The sequence below is a fragment of the Polychytrium aggregatum genome, assembly GCF_025602895.1.
Source record: "Polychytrium aggregatum strain JEL109 chromosome Unknown BJ171scaffold_1, whole genome shotgun sequence".
Classification (NCBI taxonomy): Eukaryota; Fungi; Chytridiomycota; class Chytridiomycetes; order Polychytriales; genus Polychytrium; species Polychytrium aggregatum.
In genome coordinates this window covers 200,960-217,643 of record NW_026516203.1, presented here as the reverse complement: position 1 = coordinate 217,643, position 16,684 = coordinate 200,960, and the positions used below count along the sequence as shown (strand labels likewise).

At 57.3% G+C, this 16,684-nt stretch overlaps 5 protein-coding genes across 5 annotated transcripts; 2 read left to right on the top strand and 3 right to left on the bottom strand.

The window, feature by feature from the left end:
* Nucleotides 1–201: 201 nt before the first annotated feature.
* On the top strand, nucleotides 202–3,859 carry BJ171DRAFT_576357 (pseudouridine synthase; the record flags this gene model as incomplete). Its single annotated transcript, XM_053113744.1, has 12 exons — nucleotides 202–386; nucleotides 500–761; nucleotides 955–1,105; nucleotides 1,295–1,442; nucleotides 1,545–1,685; nucleotides 1,848–1,910; nucleotides 2,005–2,195; nucleotides 2,394–2,566; nucleotides 2,673–3,037; nucleotides 3,188–3,220; nucleotides 3,475–3,566; nucleotides 3,681–3,859. The coding sequence occupies 12 exons, from the start codon at nucleotides 202–204 to the stop codon at nucleotides 3,857–3,859; spliced, it is 1,983 nt and encodes a 660-aa protein (XP_052971647.1).
* BJ171DRAFT_3222 (maintenance of mitochondrial structure and function-domain-containing protein) lies at nucleotides 3,836–6,036 on the bottom strand. The gene is made up of 4 exons (XM_053107137.1): nucleotides 5,607–6,036; nucleotides 5,225–5,317; nucleotides 4,799–4,977; nucleotides 3,836–4,618 (listed from the first exon to the last, which is right to left on the bottom strand). Exons 1-4 carry the CDS (start codon nucleotides 5,773–5,775, stop codon nucleotides 4,091–4,093), a joined length of 969 nt encoding a protein of 322 aa, XP_052971646.1. The 5' UTR covers nucleotides 5,776–6,036; the 3' UTR covers nucleotides 3,836–4,090.
* Nucleotides 6,037–7,807: 1,771 nt separating this feature from the next.
* On the bottom strand, nucleotides 7,808–8,953 carry BJ171DRAFT_484427 (uncharacterized protein; the record flags this gene model as incomplete). Its single annotated transcript, XM_053108987.1, has 1 exon — nucleotides 7,808–8,953. A coding segment is annotated over exon 1 (525 nt), but the record flags the coding sequence as incomplete, so codon positions are not given.
* A 556-nt stretch (nucleotides 8,954–9,509) lies between these two features.
* BJ171DRAFT_484419 (cytidine deaminase-like protein) lies at nucleotides 9,510–10,631 on the top strand. Its single transcript, XM_053108986.1, has 3 exons — nucleotides 9,510–9,610; nucleotides 9,895–10,389; nucleotides 10,562–10,631. The coding sequence occupies exons 1-3, from the start codon at nucleotides 9,520–9,522 to the stop codon at nucleotides 10,603–10,605; spliced, it is 630 nt and encodes a 209-aa protein (XP_052971644.1). The 5' UTR covers nucleotides 9,510–9,519; the 3' UTR covers nucleotides 10,606–10,631.
* On the bottom strand, nucleotides 10,632–11,838 carry BJ171DRAFT_484417 (uncharacterized protein). The gene has a single exon (XM_053108985.1). The coding sequence runs from the start codon at nucleotides 11,684–11,686 to the stop codon at nucleotides 10,808–10,810; it is 879 nt and encodes a 292-aa protein (XP_052971643.1). The 5' UTR covers nucleotides 11,687–11,838; the 3' UTR covers nucleotides 10,632–10,807.
* Between the last annotated feature and the right edge of the window lie 4,846 nt (nucleotides 11,839–16,684).

Here is a 16,684-nt window from a genome sequence, read left to right as displayed (position 1 = left end):
CTCCGCCGATTGGCCAGGATTGGTCCCAGCAGAAGCAGCGGCGGCAGCGTGCTCCCTTCGTTGCAGGGCAGACCCCTCCCCTCAGACACCACCGCCGGCCGCCCAAACGGCTTCATGCTCCATCTCACCCCACGCCCGCTCGGTCGACTCGGTTTGCCCACTCTCGCCCGGATACCCCCCTGGAGCAGCAGCATTCCCGGCATGGCAAACAGGCGATCCGTGCCCATCGTGGTGTCCAAGCGTGCCCTCGTCGAGAGCCAGGAAGCCGCAAACAAGAGACTCAGGCTCGCCAATTCGCCCAGCGCCTATCTTGTCGAGGACCAAGTCGGCATCACCCAGTTCCTGGACCCTGACCGCCCGTCATGGTCGGGCATCATCAAGCAATGGTATGAGGCGCTCGCGCACTGCCGTCAGCGCAATGCCACCTGTGCTTCCTGGCTTTTGGGACCGCGGCCCTGGCGCTCACTTCAACCCTTCCCTGGCTTCGTCGACGGATTAGGACAAAGGATTTCTACGTTTTTGAGGTCGACAAGTCTGGCGAGATTGTGCGGTATACCGGGCAGTCTGCCTTGGTGACTGGTACCGATGGCGAGCAGGTCGCCGTTGCCGAAGATCCGCTTCAACATCTCTCGCCCAAGGAGAAGGGATTTGTCTTGCTTGAGGAACTGCTTGCAGATGACAAAGTGGCGTTCCGCGACTTGCAGGGTCTGGTTGCCCAAGGCGGGCCCAACGAAGACGGCATCGAAATGGTCATCACCAAGGTAGCCTCTCTCGCAGGCCGGAGATCTGTCGCACCAGCAGAGTCGAGCTCCCTCTGACTCTGTATCTTCTCCCCGACTCTACTTCTGGCCCGATATCACCGCCGATCGGATCGCGGCTGTGAATCCGTTCTCGAACTCGCTCCTGCTCCTGCTCTGCTCCGGGGCCTGGTGCGGGGGGGGGGCGGTCGGACAGCCGATCCTTGAGAAGGAGCACCGCGCCAACATCCATCGGACCACACTCGAGTATTTTGGCGAGCTGATCCACACCGAGACGACTGGCGATGCCAAGAATCAGATCATGTTCCGATACGCAACGGACGAAGACAAGACCAATCGCCTCAACAGTGCGTTTCTGCATCGATCTTGAAGCCAATGGCAACAGTCGCGACAGTGGCTGATGAGACTGGGGGAATACAGCCATCCGAACCGCATCGCAGCCACAGCCGGCGCTTTGGACTCGCATCTGTCCTGCCTGCCAGCGGCTCTGTTCTCATATCAGTCGTTTTGTCTCCTGTGGTCCGTCTCTCTGCCAGTGAACTCGAAGCGACCCAAGCGCAAGGCCAACCGGAGACTCAACAACAGCATCGACTGGGACAGCATTGGCCACTACTGCCAGTTTACGCTGCTCAAGGAAAATAAGGACACTATGGATGCGCTCTCGCTGATCTCCAAACTTGCAGAGTAAGCACGTTGGTGTCACCAGTGGCTTACCGCCACCAGCACAGACACCAACTCCCCTCGGTACCATGATCATCTGTAACCAATATCGTCGCCTGCACACAGGGTCGAGAGCAAAGCGTTTTCGTTTGCAGGCACCAAAGACAGACGAGCTGTTACCACCCAGAAGGTCACCGCATTCCACGTCAGCCACAAGGTCTTGCAGAACCTGGAGCTACGACACGGCACTGCCGTTGGCGACTTCAAGTATGGCTCCACCATGGCACATTCCGTATATCGCTTGTTGGTCTCGCTGCCCTGGCATCGCCCTGAGCACGACTCTAGCATACCCCGGTGTCGAATGCAGTTGTCCATCGTGGACAAGATGGCGTAGTCCGGCCATTTGCTGACTCTGGTTCATTGACACAGATATGTCAACAAAAAGCTGGAGCTGGGCGATCTCCAAGGCAATCACTTTGTCATCACTCTCCGGTACGGCTGGTGCCCGATACCTGCTTATCCCTTCACAAAGCAACGAGCCTGACAGTGGACACGCATCTGACTATCGGATGCACCACCCTTGCAGCAATGTACTGGCCAAGTCCATGGATGATGTCGAGCGGTCTTTTGCTGCCCTGCGGGATGACGGGTTCATCAACTACTATGGAATGCAGCGCTTTGGCACGCGATCTGTCTCCACCCACCACGTCGGCATCCAGATGATGCAAGGCAACTGGGAAGAGGCTGTCAACATGGTCCTGGGCGTCAAGAACGAAGGTGGGTAGGTGGCTGCAAATTCGCTGGCCGAACCATACGTATACATGACACTTTATGGACAATGTCGAATCGCAGGGAGACGGGGGAGGGAAGCCAGTGATCTCGTTCGTCCGTGTGGGAACCAGCTACAAAGACTCAAAGCCTGATTCTGCCACAGAGACTCGTTACTGTACTGACATGCGCCGATATCTGTCCCAGAGCGCCAGGACATCCAACAGGCTCGTGAGATCTGGCTGACCACAAAGGATGCATTCAAGGCCCTTGCGGCCTTTCCGCCCTTTTGTACCGCGGAGCGTGCCATTCTCAAGTACTTTGTCAGCAACGCCCGCAAAAAGGAACGATTGAACGACCACTGCGGCGCCATGAAAGCGGTAGATATGCAGCCCCATCTTGCATTCATGCTGCCTTTCATCCATGCCCAGGGGTGGAGCTACGGCTGTTGATCCAGGATCTGAACCCAGTCTCTTGCCTCGCCAGATCCCAGTGAACATGCGACAGATGTATGTCCACGCTTATCAGAGTTTTGTCTGGAACCAAGCCGTCAGCGAGCGAGTGCGACAGTTCGGCAACCGAGTCGTCGTCGGCGATCTGGTACTGCCAGAGAACCTCCAGTTGAACGACAGCAATGATTTCAGCGAAGGAAGTGTTCGCGCGACCTCGTCCAAGCAGCCCGTCGTCGTTGTCGACTCTGAGGAGGAGGCGGAGAAGTACACCTGTTGGGACATTGTCCTACCCATGCCCGGATTCGACGTCACCTATCCAACCAACAGCATCGGGCAGTTCTATGTGGATGTGATGAAGAAAGACGGTCTTGATCCCAAGGACATGAAGAAGAAGGACTGGTGCGTGGTTGCTTGCATCTATGGCCAACAGGCTCTCTGGCCCACTGTTTCCGCCTTTTGGCTGCCAATGCGGCCATTTGATTTCAGATCTCTGACACGGATGGATCGATGGATGGATGTTAGGGATGTCTCTCTGCCTGGTTCGTACAGGAAAGTCTTTGTGAAGCCCAAGGATGTGTCGTGGTAAGCTGCGGGCGCTGATTGAGCATCGGTCACAGGCCCGACATGGGCAGGTCCAAACGAGCATCGGCTTCTCATGACGGTGCTTGTAGGGTGGATTGTGTGTTGATTATTGTGGCGCTTCAAATCTGCTCTCGTGCATCGTTGGTGTCGCATTGGCTGGATGGGGTCACCTGCTCTTGCTTCTCGTGGCGGTCCGATGGCCTGTGTCAATGGTTCGCTCAATGGCCTGTCCAATGATTCATTCGATCCGACAGGAGAGCTCTGCGCTACAATGACCTCCAAAGCCAGCTGTGCCTGTCCGACCTCGACCGAGTCAACAATGTGCCCGAGCCTCAGAACGTCGAAGGTTTGGTCGTTTTGAGTCCCGGAGAGGCGCAATCTCGCTTCCACCCCACGCCCACCCTGTTTTCGTCCGTCTAACGGCCTGTCGCTCCCTTGCCCTCTGCACTGGTACTTCCAGGAGGAAGATATCTTGGCATCGTTTGTGAATTCACCCTGCCCTCAAGCTCGTATGCCACCGTCGCGCTCCGTGAGATCATGAAGATTGGCACATCAACCGGCCATCACACTGCCCTGGCTCGCGAGCTGGAGAGCGCCCATGTCAAATCCGAGCCAGCTGAAGAAAGAGCGCCAGAGTAGATTCAGTCGCGGAGGATCCGCTACCATTGTTGAGGATGCTCTCATCCACATCGGGACTGGCCCGGCCGATTCCACTGAAGGACAGCAGCCCGTGCTGCTTGCAGGATTGGTCCCCCCCCCTCTTTTGCGGCTACAATACAGTGCCTTCTCGAAAAGCGCCATTTGCGACGCGATGGCTCGATTTGCCCATGTGGCGGCTGTTTTATTATCGGCCTCCTCCTGTGCGCTGCACTACTTCTTGGCCGCCGGAGTGGATGGCTCCGCCGTGGTGCCTGCTGGCGTGGCCTTCTCGGCCGCAGGAGCAGCAGCCGGGACGCTCTTCTCGCCGTCCTTCTCTTTCTCGGCATCGCGGTTCTCGAGCTTGTTGGTGATGAGGTTGTGCAACGCAATGACGGCGCGGACCAGCGACGAAATATAAATGACCAGGTACTCGTCGTTCGTTTTGATCGAGAAGGCCTTGATGGTGTCAGGCACATCCAGGTTGGGCAGGAGGTTGAAGATGTCCTGGAGGTTGTACATGATCTGGTGGTTGACTGGCAGCTGGCCCTTGACGACCTTCTCGAGGTAGTCCTTGATCTCCCGCAGTCGCAGGTGGAGGCCCTTGAGTGACTCGAGCTGGTTCGTGATTCGTGTGGACAGCGTGCCGACGGCGTTGTCCTTGATGTCACGCAGGAGATGCTCGACGCCAATCTCCTCGGCCTCCTCGGCCTCGATCGACGACGGGACATGGTTGAAGGTCTTGGTCGTGGCGGTACCATCCTGCAAGTGCATGGACGATGTGAAATTGGCGGCGTGAGTCACTCGGGTCGGTGTAGGGTATGTTCCGGGTCGGAAATCAAGGCCCGAATGCCAGTCGAAGCAAGGCACCAGCCATCGGACAGATCACCACCCCCCCCCGCTCGATCCAGAACAGTTGAGGCGACACTGACGGTCACATACATCGTGGATCTCTTCTACTGCAAAATAGGCATCCGTAGGCAGCTCGAGATCGTTGGGCTTGACGTCGATGATGACCAGAACTGGGTTGGGAGTGTACCGCTTGAACATCTCGTTGATCTCGAGATCTGAGCTTCGCAGCTTGGGGCCGCTGTGATACCATCCGATCATCTTTTCCTTGGCTGGCGAGCGAGATGCAACAGGGAAGGCCACGATGGATGGATTGCATGCAAGAGAGATGCAGCACGAGTGAGCGCATGGCAAAGGACGAGAGGGGAGTGTGAATCCCGGGCGAGTTGAGAAAGATATTGCCGAACGGGCAAGATGTCCGCCGATTATACATCCGCAGAGCCGACCAGATCAGAAGGCCTGGCCAGCGTGTCTCTGCAGATGCCCAATATCGAGCATGTCATGTGGCGGCATGGTTACCGTTGACTTTCTTGAACATGTCATACATGGCTTCGTGGTAGTTGTGGTCAAGGAACCAGACCGAGGGGTCCTTCTCATCTTCCTCGAAGGGCACTGATGCAGATCGAATCGCGGTTGCCATACCGTGGCGTATGGGAATGGGCAAGAACGAGAGCAGGTGTCAGTGCCGCGACAGGGCAACAACAACGGATCTGCAAAGAGGGATGCATAAACGATGCATCGGCGGAATGAACTCTGGCCACATCCAAGGGAGGAGGCGGACCGATCTACACGTCCTTTCCATGACCGAGTAGATCGGGCCCGGCTCCCATAGTCAGCCCGCAAAGTTGACGGTCCTTTTGCGGCTCATCCCATTGCTTCAGAGGAGAAATCGGCTACATACAGGCGTACGAGTTGGCGACGTTGACGACGCCTCCCGAGTTCTGGCCGAGCAGCACGCCGACGACACGCTTCTTGGTGTTCTTGGCAACACGGTTGTAGTGGTCGACGACGGACAGGAGAACGAGCGGATGGATCACCACGTTCTCGGGGACGGACGTTGTGATGGGCATGGCGGTTCGGGATCAGCGGGCTGGTTTGTGGGTGCGGAGGCAGATGACGATTGATGTGCACCACTGAGCTTGTGGAAAGGCAACGCAGATTATCCAGATCGCTGCAAGAGGTCGATGCTTGTGGGTGTGCAGAGCCGTCGTCGAGCGATGCTATGCAGTCCGATATGGTCCGGGTCCGGTGCGGTGAGGCGAGGTGCTAGGCGATCGGGTGCGAGATGGACAGCGGGCGAACAAGCAGGCAAGAGAGCGCCAGGCCAGGCGCACCCTGGTCAAAGTGCGCGTCACGTGCGTTCAGCCAGGCAGCCGGATCGAGCCAGCCCGCTGGCCAGGACATGGCTGGCCAGCACGTGGCCTGCCATCACCACATCCACTCGCCAATGAGTATTGCACTATCAATTTTTTCCGGCCCCTCGCGGCTGCTCATCTCGGTCACCTGAAAGTCACGTTGTATGTGACGCAGCAAAGTTGGAATCCGGCCATGGTCGGTTGACGGCATTTGGTATCGTCTTGAGCCGATTGACGGTGGTGGTGGGCAATTGGTGTGGAAGAATGACCAATTGTATCATTGTTGGAAGCTCCACTCCGATTGCGGACAAGAACCACCACCATCTGAATCTCTCTGGTTGGAAACCTAGTCAAGCGTGGCTGTGTGTCAGCGAGATGACATGATCGTTTGGCTATCAGGCAAGACTCACCTTGACAAGATGTCTTCCCACGACTGATTGAGCGAGCGATGCGTTTCTGGATCTGAATCAAGGACGCCACTGCACAGTATCTCTGCCAGCCCAAAATGCGCTGGTTTTGAGGAGAATTTTTCTTCCCCAAGGGCAGAACTGTCATGAACCGCGTTCCCACGCCCGGTGGATGGTTTCATGGGCGCCCCAACCCGTGTCCTGTTTCCTTGATGTGCAATGTTGGGTAAGGCACTGACATGAAACCTCCCGGCGGGCGAGGGAAACGTTCGGATCTAATCTCCCCCCGTCGCAGATAACCAATCTCCCTTGTAGTGGAAGAAAAATCTGCGGCGAACAAGGACGGCGTTTAGAGATATAAACGAGGTGCTGTGGCCTCAGAACCAGCACCTCACCTTGCCTCTTGTATCCTGCCCTTAGGCTATTGAATACACTCCCCTTCGTCCTACGACCGTCCGTTCGACTACCATCAGCTGTCTGGTGCCAAAGTCCAGCTCCGTTCCTGACAAGAACCAGCCATCGCTGCTATTTTCTCGCCAGATGGCTCCCCACAAACGAAAGACACCCCCCGATCCCGACCCGGGATCACCCAATGACTCTCCTGTGGCCAAGAAGTTCACCATCAAATCGTGTCGTGCCTGTGGCCTGACCAACCATGTCAAACCCTTCACCAAGAAGTGTACAGCCAGAGTCGACAGCAGCCCTGCCTCGGTCGCTGAAATGGTCAGCCAAGCACCCAAGGTCCCTGTATGTGCCACGTGCGGGGAAGAGGGTCATGCCAGAAGCAACACCCCAAAGTGCCGTTTCTATAACCCACTCTGGAGCTCTACCTTGCCTGACTGTGGCCCCAACGAGTATGCCAAGGCCGAGTACTCGATCGTCAAGTGCACCCTCGACGCCATCATCAAGAACGGCGCCTTGCACGACAAGATCGAGGAGACTGTCCGGGTCATGACACAAGTCCAGTACGAAGCATCTCGTCTCCTGGAGCTGCATCTCAGGCGATGCTTGGACAAGGGCATCACCCTCCCCACTGTGTCGTCGAGTGAACCCGCGTTTGTTCGAAAGTGCTTCAGTATGGTGCAGACAGGAACAGTGGGTGCCAGGACGAACACCCCAGAAGATGACAGGCACATCATCAAGACCTATGACATGTATCGACGTGCATGGGGAAAGTCGTGTATCCTGCCTCCTGTGTCCCTCCCAAAGGGTACTGGGTCACAGGTCCTTGGTTTGGCTGTCAAGACCTATGCTGTCAACTGTGAGACCCATATTCTCGATCGGTATTGGTCCCTTCTACGTCGATTCTGCAATCTGGTCCTGGTTGCTCCGAAGGATGTCAAACGGCATACACACGTCGATGATTGTGTCAAGCTGATGGAGAATCCCCTCTCCAAGACACTCCTCGTTGATCTGAAGAGAGCCTACGCCACACATGCCGACCAGTTGTATGAGTTTCGGTACGAAAGCCACCAAGACCTGTATCGATTTGTATCGAAACTGGCCAGTGAGGTCTCTCGGCTGACCCACCTGAAGGAGGCCCTCTTCATGGTGGTCTTTCAGAAGATGATCATTCCCAGGCTCGTGAGAGAAACCATTGGCCTGAAAGGAGAGCGTGGGCGACTGAATGAGGAGATGTGTCGCGCCATCGAACGAAGGCTGCCTGACAAGCACAACGCACTCCAGACCCAGCATGATGAGGTGGACAAGCAGATCGCTATCAACACGAAACGGATCAAGCGCCTCACCGACCGGCTTGCCCAGACCAAGAAGCGACACAATGTCCCTCGAGCACAGTGCACCTTGGTCCCGCTCTGCGATGCCCGAGCCAAGTATGTCAAGCTCGACACCAGAGCATTGTGGGAAATCCTTGGATACCAGACTGGCACTGGTCTCAAGTGGGACGACCTGAAGACCAAGGTCAATGACACCACAAAGCAAGAGACCTTCTGGCAGACCAACTTCAAGCTGGATTCGAGACTCTTTGGTGCCAGGGAGGAGGGGAAGCAGCTCTTTGGTTGCGAGATCACCACCGATGGGGTCGGGTGCTCAATCACCACGCTCAAGTACAAAGTCCTGAAGAAGGACCCCGATGCCAAGCCGGTACCCAAGACCAAGGTGAACACACTCACTCCCGAGAAGAAGATCCAGGCCAGGGTCGGTCCCATTGACGACTCTCGGACCACATGGATTGGGATCGACCCTGGTGTGGGATCGATCTTCACCGCTGTCATTCGGGCACCCGGTCAACCATCCATCCAGGAGCAAGACGGTGTCAAGGTGACCAAGGCACAGCGTGCCAACGAGAAGATCGTGTCGTTCTCCAACAAGGAGTACCAGCATCGATGTGGCACCACCCAGGCGACCAAGTGGATCCAGAGCACCCACAAGATCCTTGGTCTGCAGCAATGGATGAGCACCACACCAAGTCCCAAGATCCCTGGGTTGGATCCCTTCCTGCGATACATTCGCCATGTGTTCGATGGAGACATGCTGGAGAAACAGCTGTACTTCAGCCTGACCCGGCGACGGCGATTCAAACGGCTTGATCTCCACAGCAAGCGACAGCGCACCGTCCACGAGATGTGCAAGCAAGTCATCGACCAGGCACCAAAGGAGACCGAAGTGGTGATTGCCTTTGGGAATGCATCCTGGAAACAGGGGAAGGGATATGCTTCCAGTCCCAGGAGACTCAGGTTTGCCAAGTACTTTGAGCAGTTCCACCACCACCAGAGACGCCAACCAGACCGATCCGTCTCCAAGATCCGTGTGTGCTCGATGAACGAGTTCAACACATCCCAGGTGTGCTCACATTGTCGGGAAGCCAAGCGACTCGAGAAGGTCGAGTATCTTGATATCGAGAAACCACACTTTGTCCGGAGCTGTGCAAGCTGCCATACGCTGTGGGATCGAGACATCAATGCAGCCAGGAACATGATCTCGGTATGCCAGTCGATCATCGCCACAGGAGATCGGCCGGGTGTATTCAAGACTGTGCTTCCCAAACCAACCAAAACAAAGCGATTGCCAACGAAGACAGGAGTGCAATGCCATGGCCTACCCGCTGGGCCTACAGTCAGTCAACGGGCTTCAAACATCTGAAGCCAGAAATGGGATCTGTCCCGTTTCTTTCTGGATTGACCGTAAGTATCTTGAGTACTTCGACAGTGGATGCCGGGTCGCCCATATTCTGGGCAGTCCACTTCGGGGTTGCCATCCCTCTTGGGATGGTCGATGGGAGGTGTTTGACTCCCTTGTGCAAAGTGTGTGTGTGTGTGTGTGTGTGTGTGTGTGTGTGACGGCGAGAGGCTTCTCGCCTTCCCTCGGGGGTCTCTCGCCGGAGACTGCTCTTCTCGCCGACCGAGGTGGCTCCGAGAGCGCGTTTTTTCGTTCTCGCTCATTTTTTTAACATGAAATTTTTTCATAGTGTTGGGTTGTGGTGCTCGCCGATTGCGATCGATCTCGCTACAGCCGACAGCAGCACCCATGACAGCACCGCCAAGCGACCGTATTGCCAGAGACAGCCACTTTATGCAGCTGGCCGTCGATGAGGCCAACAAGTCGATCCCCGTCGAGAGCGCCTATTGTGTCGGAGCGCTGCTTGTCAAAGATGGCGTCGTTCTTTCAACCGGTTTCTCGCGGGAGCTGCCTGGAAACACCCACGCGGAGGAATGCTGCCTGATCAAGCTCAAAGACCAGGGCCGGCTCGAGCAGGCCCGCGGCTCGACGTGCTACTCGACCATGGAGCCCTGCGGCGAGCGACTCTCTGGCAAATGGCCCTGCTGCAAGCGGCTGGTTGAAGCCGGCGTTGCCCGCGTTGTCGTCGGGATAATGGAGCCCACACATTTCATCCAAGGCTGCGTCGGCGTGGACGAGCTCCGAGAGGCCGGGATTGCCGTCGATGTCCTGGCAGGATGGGAAGGTAAGGATTCCCCGCTGTGTTGGCGGGAGTCACCTAGGTTCGCTGTTGCGACACAGGAGCCAGATGCAGACAGAGGCTCTCGGTCCAAGCACGCCTCTCGTTCAGGTTTGCAGTCGTTTCTACATGAACTATGCTGCCTCGTCTAATGGAGTCCCTCCGTACTGTCTCGCAGAGGCCTGTCTCTGGCCAAATCGACACCTGGGCGACAAAGCCTGATGTATTCTTTTGCAACAACACGATTCTGTTGGATGGAAAGTCGGCCAGCACAGCGAAGGCGAGGAGTGCATGGGACAGCGGGCGCCGTGATATCGATGAATAGTTACGAGGGGAAGCTTGCAGCAATGGTCCAAGGCGTATGCATGCACACCGGACTGCAGACGAATGGATGCGCTTGAGCTGCCTGCTTGGCAGTCGGGAACTAGACCGACCTGGGCCGATGAATCCGGTCCGCAACAGCCGGCACAAGCACCGGGCGACAGAAGCATTTCCACAGCCAGCACTCGAGGTTCCAGAGGCAGAGCAGGCCGGAACCGTATCGTAACGCAGGACCCAGGACCCAGCAGGCCCACGAAGGCACCGCGGGATCGGCGCAGACGGGCTGCCAAAGGAGCATGTTGAGGATGAACGAGAGGGCCAACGAGCCGGCGAACCAGAAGAAGGCCGTTGCGTCAGTCAGGCCCGGGTATCGAAGCGGATCGAGGTAAGTCCCGAGGCATGTCGCTCGCAGAGCAAACATGTGAGCCAGCAGCAGATCCGGATACTCCTGTGTTGGCCGGACGCAGCGGGGCCAAAGCCGCCCCCACAGAAGGTCCAGGATGGCAGGAAGCAGGCCGACAGAGACGACCAGCGGCAGGGCGATGCGGCCGAGGAGCTGCTCCAGTTTCAAGGCATCACCAGCACCGGAGGGGCTTCCTGGGAAATCGGGCGGCTGGAGCTGGAAGGAGCGCACAAAGAGCCAAGTGCAGAGGGCATCATTGGCCAGCAGCACCAGGACGGTGAGAAAAAACAGCAACGACCGGAGCGGACGGGCCGAGGCAACCATGGCGAGCACACGATCGACCGAGCAGTCATCCGACCAGGATGCCGAGCAAGAACGCAAAGGCCGCTGCAAGGGCATCGCCCGGTGCTGGTGGCGGCTCGCAGCGCGCGGAACGAGGAGCCCGAGCCGCCAGCATGAGGAGGGAGCAGCATGGGTATGGATCAGCATGGGTATGGAGCAGTGCTGAGGGACAACTCCCCCCCCCACGGCCATGATCATGATTGTCTGGTCCCTTTGCTGCCCACGCAGCCTGGTCATGCTGGCCACTGGGAGTCCCACCAAGTCGGCAAACGGGAAAGGCTGGGCGACGGCGACAGGCACACCTCCTGTAACGTCCACTACTGGGACGTTGGGGCAAGACGGGGAGGGAGGGGGTACAAGACAAGACAGGACGGGGCAGAACAGGGCGGTGCTAGGCTACTCTAGCGGACGGGTGAGCTCGGGGAGCACTTACGTTTATTCACGATAAAACCGAACTCCAGACAAACGGGGGGAACGGGGGCAACCCGCAGGTATACCCTGCGGTGGCCTGCCTGCGGTGCGTGAAAACGCAAAGCGCAGCACAGGTCACGACCCACTGCGCCGCGCAGTACGCGCAGTACGCGCAGCACAGCGTCGGAGATACCATCTCCTACACTCCCACACTTAAGAAGGCTTCCTGCGAGGAGCCCTGCGTGTGCTCTTTATTTGGGGCTCCTCGAGGTGTTTACCGTATTTACTCAGCTCCTCGGGTGCATGGGACAAGTCCTCCAGTGTTTGCCATGTGTTGCCCGAGTGTGGGTAACCAACCCACTTGACATAAAACCGAAGTGACCCATCAGCCACTTTCTTGTGCCTCACGATCCTTTCGACTTCATATTCTTGAGTATAGTATTGTCCGAGGTCGTCTTCCAGTGGTGCGTCGTCCGGGACACCTTCGTCGGCGTCGGGGAACTGTGCTGGACTGCGGGTCGTGTGGCGACGCAGCTTGGACACATGGAAGACAGGATGGAGCTTGCTTCCAGGTGGCAAGTCCAACAGGTAGTTGAGGGGACTGGGTCGGGCCGCTATCTTGAACGGTCCTCGGTACTTGGGCAACAACTTCTTTGACTGGGCTTCGGGGACCTTGATGTTGTCGGCGTCCAGGTAGACAAGGTCTCCAACTTCAAAGGAGACATCCTGGTGTCGGCGGTCGTAGTACTTCGCCATCACTTGTTGCGCATCCGTGAGCGCGTCGGCGATCATCTTGTGTCGGACTTGATGATCTTTGACAAAGGCACTTGGTTTGGGAGGCAATCCAGCCGTGGACTCGGTCAGTGTCAAGGAGGTGGGAACATCAGGCTGGAATCCGTAGAGCGCCTCAAAGGGGCTCAAGCCAGTTGTGCTCGACTTGGCGGTGTTGTATGCAAACTCTGCATGACTCAGCTGTATGTCCCAGTCGTCTTGGCTGGTCGAGGCGTATGTCCTCAGGTATTGCTCGAGGGTGCGGATCGTCCGCTCGGACTGTCCATCCGTTTGTTGGTGGTGCGAGGTTGACATGTTCAGCTTGGTGCCGAGATGGTCGAACAGACTTGTCCAAAACAAGGAGGTGAATCGGGGGTCTCGATCACTGACGATGGACTTTGGGAGGCCGTGGTGCTTGAACACATGCTTGAAGAACAGCAGTGCAAGGTCAGGCGCGGAGCATGTCGTCTGGCACGGCACAAAGTGTGCCATCTTGCTGAACCTGTCGACAAAGACAGCGATTGCATCGTGGTCCAACTTGGTCGTCGGTAGATGCGTGATGAGATCCATGGACATGCTGGTCCAGGGGCGGTCGGGAACAGGCAGGGGTTGCAGCAATCCTTGCTCTCGGGTCGTGCGTGACTTGACCATCTTGCAGGTATGGCAGGACTCGATGTACTTCTCGACGGTGCGCTTCATTCCAGGCCAGTATGCGACTTTGGCCAGTCGGTCGTATGTCTTCTCGACTCCAAAGTGTCCAGCGAGGGGCGAGTCGTGGACCTCTTGGAGCAACTTGGTCTTCAACGACGGAATGTCCGGCACACAGACACGGCTGTCCTTCTTCAGGAGGAGCAGGCCATCACGCACTGTGTACTCGGATGATTCGTCGTCCTTGGGGAGCTTAGACACCTTTCGGAACAGTTCTCCGAACTGTTTGTCGTTGGCGATGTTGTCTCGGACAACATCCAGCATCGTGTTGTCGACACTGACAGTCGACTCGTACAGTGACGCCAATTGGTAGTCGGGGCGTCGGGACAGTGCGTCAGGCACCACATTGAGTTTGCCTTTCTGGTATACAACCTCGTAGTTGTACTCGGCGAGGAACTCCATCCATCGCGCTTGGCGTCGGCTCAGGTTCTTCTTGGTGTCGAGGTAACGCAGTGACTGGTGGTCCGTCACAATCTTGAAGGGCTTGGCGGTACCGTGGAGGTACACTCGGAACTTCTGCAGCGCGTAGATGATCGCAAGCTGCTCCTTCTCGTGCACGGGATAGTTGATCTCGTGTTGGGACAGTTTGCGCGACTCGAAGGCAACGGGCCTTCCCTCCTGCATCAAAACAGCTCCCACCGCAAAGTCGGAGGCGTCGGTGTGCACGGAGACATCCGTGTTCGGGTCGAACACAGCGAGGACAGGAGCGTTCGTCAAGGCGTGCTTGAGGGTCTCGAACGCTTGGCGTTGTGGGTGGTCCCACACGAAGGGGCACTCTTTGCGGAGTAGGTCTGTGAGTGGACCGGCAGTGCGCGCCAGATCGGGGATGAATCGGCGGTAGTAGTTGACGAGACCGAGAAACGACTGCACGTCAGAGACGCATGCGAGCGGCGGCCACTCGACCACAGACTTGACCTTGGCGGGGTCGACTTCGATTCCTCTTCCTGAGACAACGTGTCCCAGGAACGGGACTTGATTCTTGAAGAACTCACACTTGGACAGTTTGGCATACAACTTGTGCTCGCGTAGCTTGGCCAGCACGCGGGCGACATGACCTTCATGGGTCGCTTCATCCTTGCTGTACACAAGGATATCATCCAGGTACACGATGACAGAGTTGTCGAGCTCTTGGCGGAACACATCGTTCATCAGCTGCATGAACGTGGCAGGTGCGTTCGTCAATCCGAACGGCAGCACTAGGAACTCGTACAGTCCGTAGCGAGTCCTGAAGGCGGTCTTGTGGACATCATCCTCGTGGATGCGGATCTGATGGTAGCCTGAGCGGAGGTCTATCTTGCTAAAGACCTTTGCTCCACTCAGACGATCCATCAACTCGTCGATCCTGGGCAACGGGTAGGTGTTCTTGATGGTCTGTTTGTTTAGTGCGCGATAGTCGACGCACATCCTGAGATCACCTTCTTTCTTCTTGACAAAGAGCACTGGTGCACCATACGGTGACTGGCTCGGGCGGATGAACCCATGGGCGAGGAGGTCATCCAACTGGCGCTTGAGTTCGTCCATCTCCGTCAGCGACAGTTGGTACGTCGGTCTTGACGGAGGCGACGAGCCTGGTTCGATGTCGATGCGATGATCGACGGTGCGTTGGGGTGGCAGGCATTGTGGCAACTGGTCGGGGAATACGTCCTTGTACTCGTCGAGCAGCTTGGTCACCACAGGCGGGGGACCGGGACCGGCTTGGTCGGTGTCGTCGACCTCACGCACGACACAGAGGAACGACGTGTCCTTCTTGATCAGCCTCTTGAATTGCATGGCTGAGAGGAGAGGTGGCATGTTGGGTGAGGCCATGCCCTGCAGGACAATGTCAGGGCCAACACGGACAGTGCGGCCTTTCCAGTCGACGACTGGAGTCGGCTCGGCACGAGCAAGCCAGCTCATGCCGAGGATGGCATCGAACTTGGTGTCGATCACTTGGAACAACAGGACAGGATGGTACTTGGGATGGAGGGCCACTCGCAGGACCACTTGGTGTGTGCACTGCTGCACACGATCGTCTGCAAGCGCCACACTCATCGGCGACTTCTTCTTGGTTGCATGTATGTTGAGCTCCTGGAGCAAGCGTCTGCTGACAAAGTTGCAGCTTGCTCCAGAGTCCACCATCATTCGGACGGTGTGACCTTGGACGGTGGCAGGGAGGTACAGCAGGGACTCTTCATGGTCCTCCTGCACAGCCTCCTGCACCATGACTTGACTTGGGGGAACGGGCGACACTTGGTCTTGGTTGGCTTCATCACGGCCACTCGGACATTTTGGATAGGGTTCGGCCATTGCGGGGGCCTGCGGCGTCAGCACGCCATTGCACACGACGTCCACGGCTTGCGGACACATGTCGGAAGCATCCGACACACACGACTTGACAGGGGTGAGGGCACAGGCGGTCCTGTCCCTCAAGGGTTCTTGATTTTCTTTTTTGTTTTGGTTTTCAATTTTGGTTTTCTCTTCACGTTCGTGGAGAGGCAGGCGGCTTGCGCCACCATGCACCTCTCGCACGACGCACAACACTTGGTTTGTTTCTCCTTCGGGGGAGGGGGCGAGGTGAACTTCCTCTGGAGACGCGTGGACTGCATTGAGCAATCCACGGCGTTGGTCTCCTACTAGGGCTCCAGAGCCACCTAGTAGGGTCGGCCGTTTCCCGACTTCATGGGGCACTCCTTGGCCTGGTGTCCCGGTCGGTGACAGAAGAAGCAGGAACCATGGCGGAGGTCCTCCTGCTTCTGTCTGTCCTTGGGGGAGACAGTGGCAGCTTGCTGGAACCGGGAGCGGGGAGGGCCACGAGCCTCCATGGCGTTGACGTCAACGTCCATGGGCTCAGGCATGGGTCTTGCGGGCGGGGCCGGGCGAGGCGGACGGGCTGGGACGTGATGAGACCGATGGCCGCCTGCCAGCTGCGGGTAGAACTGGCGGCCATGGTACTGGACGTTGTCGAGGTTCTCGGCAACGTCCATCATCACGTCCAGGGACTTGCGGGCATCAGGGTTGCTGGCGATGTACTCTCTGATCTTGGGCTTGAGGCCCTTCTGGAAGAGGTACATCGCATCAGCAGAGCCCAGCTCCTCAATCTGGGAGGAGAGGTCTTCAAACTCCTCGATGTAGCGGGTCACAGAACCACGCTGCACGAGAGAGTATAGCTTGTCACGGGCAATGAGTTCAGCATTGGGGCTGCCGAAGCGGCGACGGAGGCGGTCCTTGAAGTCGTCAAACACACCTTCGCTCTGCTCGTCGAACCCTTGGCGGCGGTACCAACGGTACGCCTGGTCCTTTAAGCAGAGCTTGGCGGCGACGATGTGGTGGGTGGGGGCGACTTGGGCAGCATCGAGGTAGTCCTCG

Coding starts and splice junctions, on each gene's coding strand:
- BJ171DRAFT_3222 (XM_053107137.1), bottom strand. CDS start 5,775: ATGCCCATCACAACGTCCGTCCCCGAGAACGTGGTGATCCATCCGCTC. Junction 5,318..5,606: donor CGTCGCCAACTCGTACGCCT/GTATGTAGCCGA, acceptor GATCTGCATCAG/TGCCCTTCGAGGAAGATGAG. Junction 4,619..4,798: donor CAGTAGAAGAGATCCACGAT/GTATGTGACCGT, acceptor ATGCACTTGCAG/GATGGTACCGCCACGACCAA.
- BJ171DRAFT_484419 (XM_053108986.1), top strand. CDS start 9,520: ATGGCCTACCCGCTGGGCCTACAGTCAGTCAACGGGCTTCAAACATCT. Junction 9,611..9,894: donor CGTTTCTTTCTGGATTGACC/GTAAGTATCTTG, acceptor ATTTTTTCATAG/TGTTGGGTTGTGGTGCTCGC. Junction 10,390..10,561: donor TGTCCTGGCAGGATGGGAAG/GTAAGGATTCCC, acceptor ACTGTCTCGCAG/AGGCCTGTCTCTGGCCAAAT.
- BJ171DRAFT_484417 (XM_053108985.1), bottom strand. CDS start 11,686: ATGACCAGGCTGCGTGGGCAGCAAAGGGACCAGACAATCATGATCATG.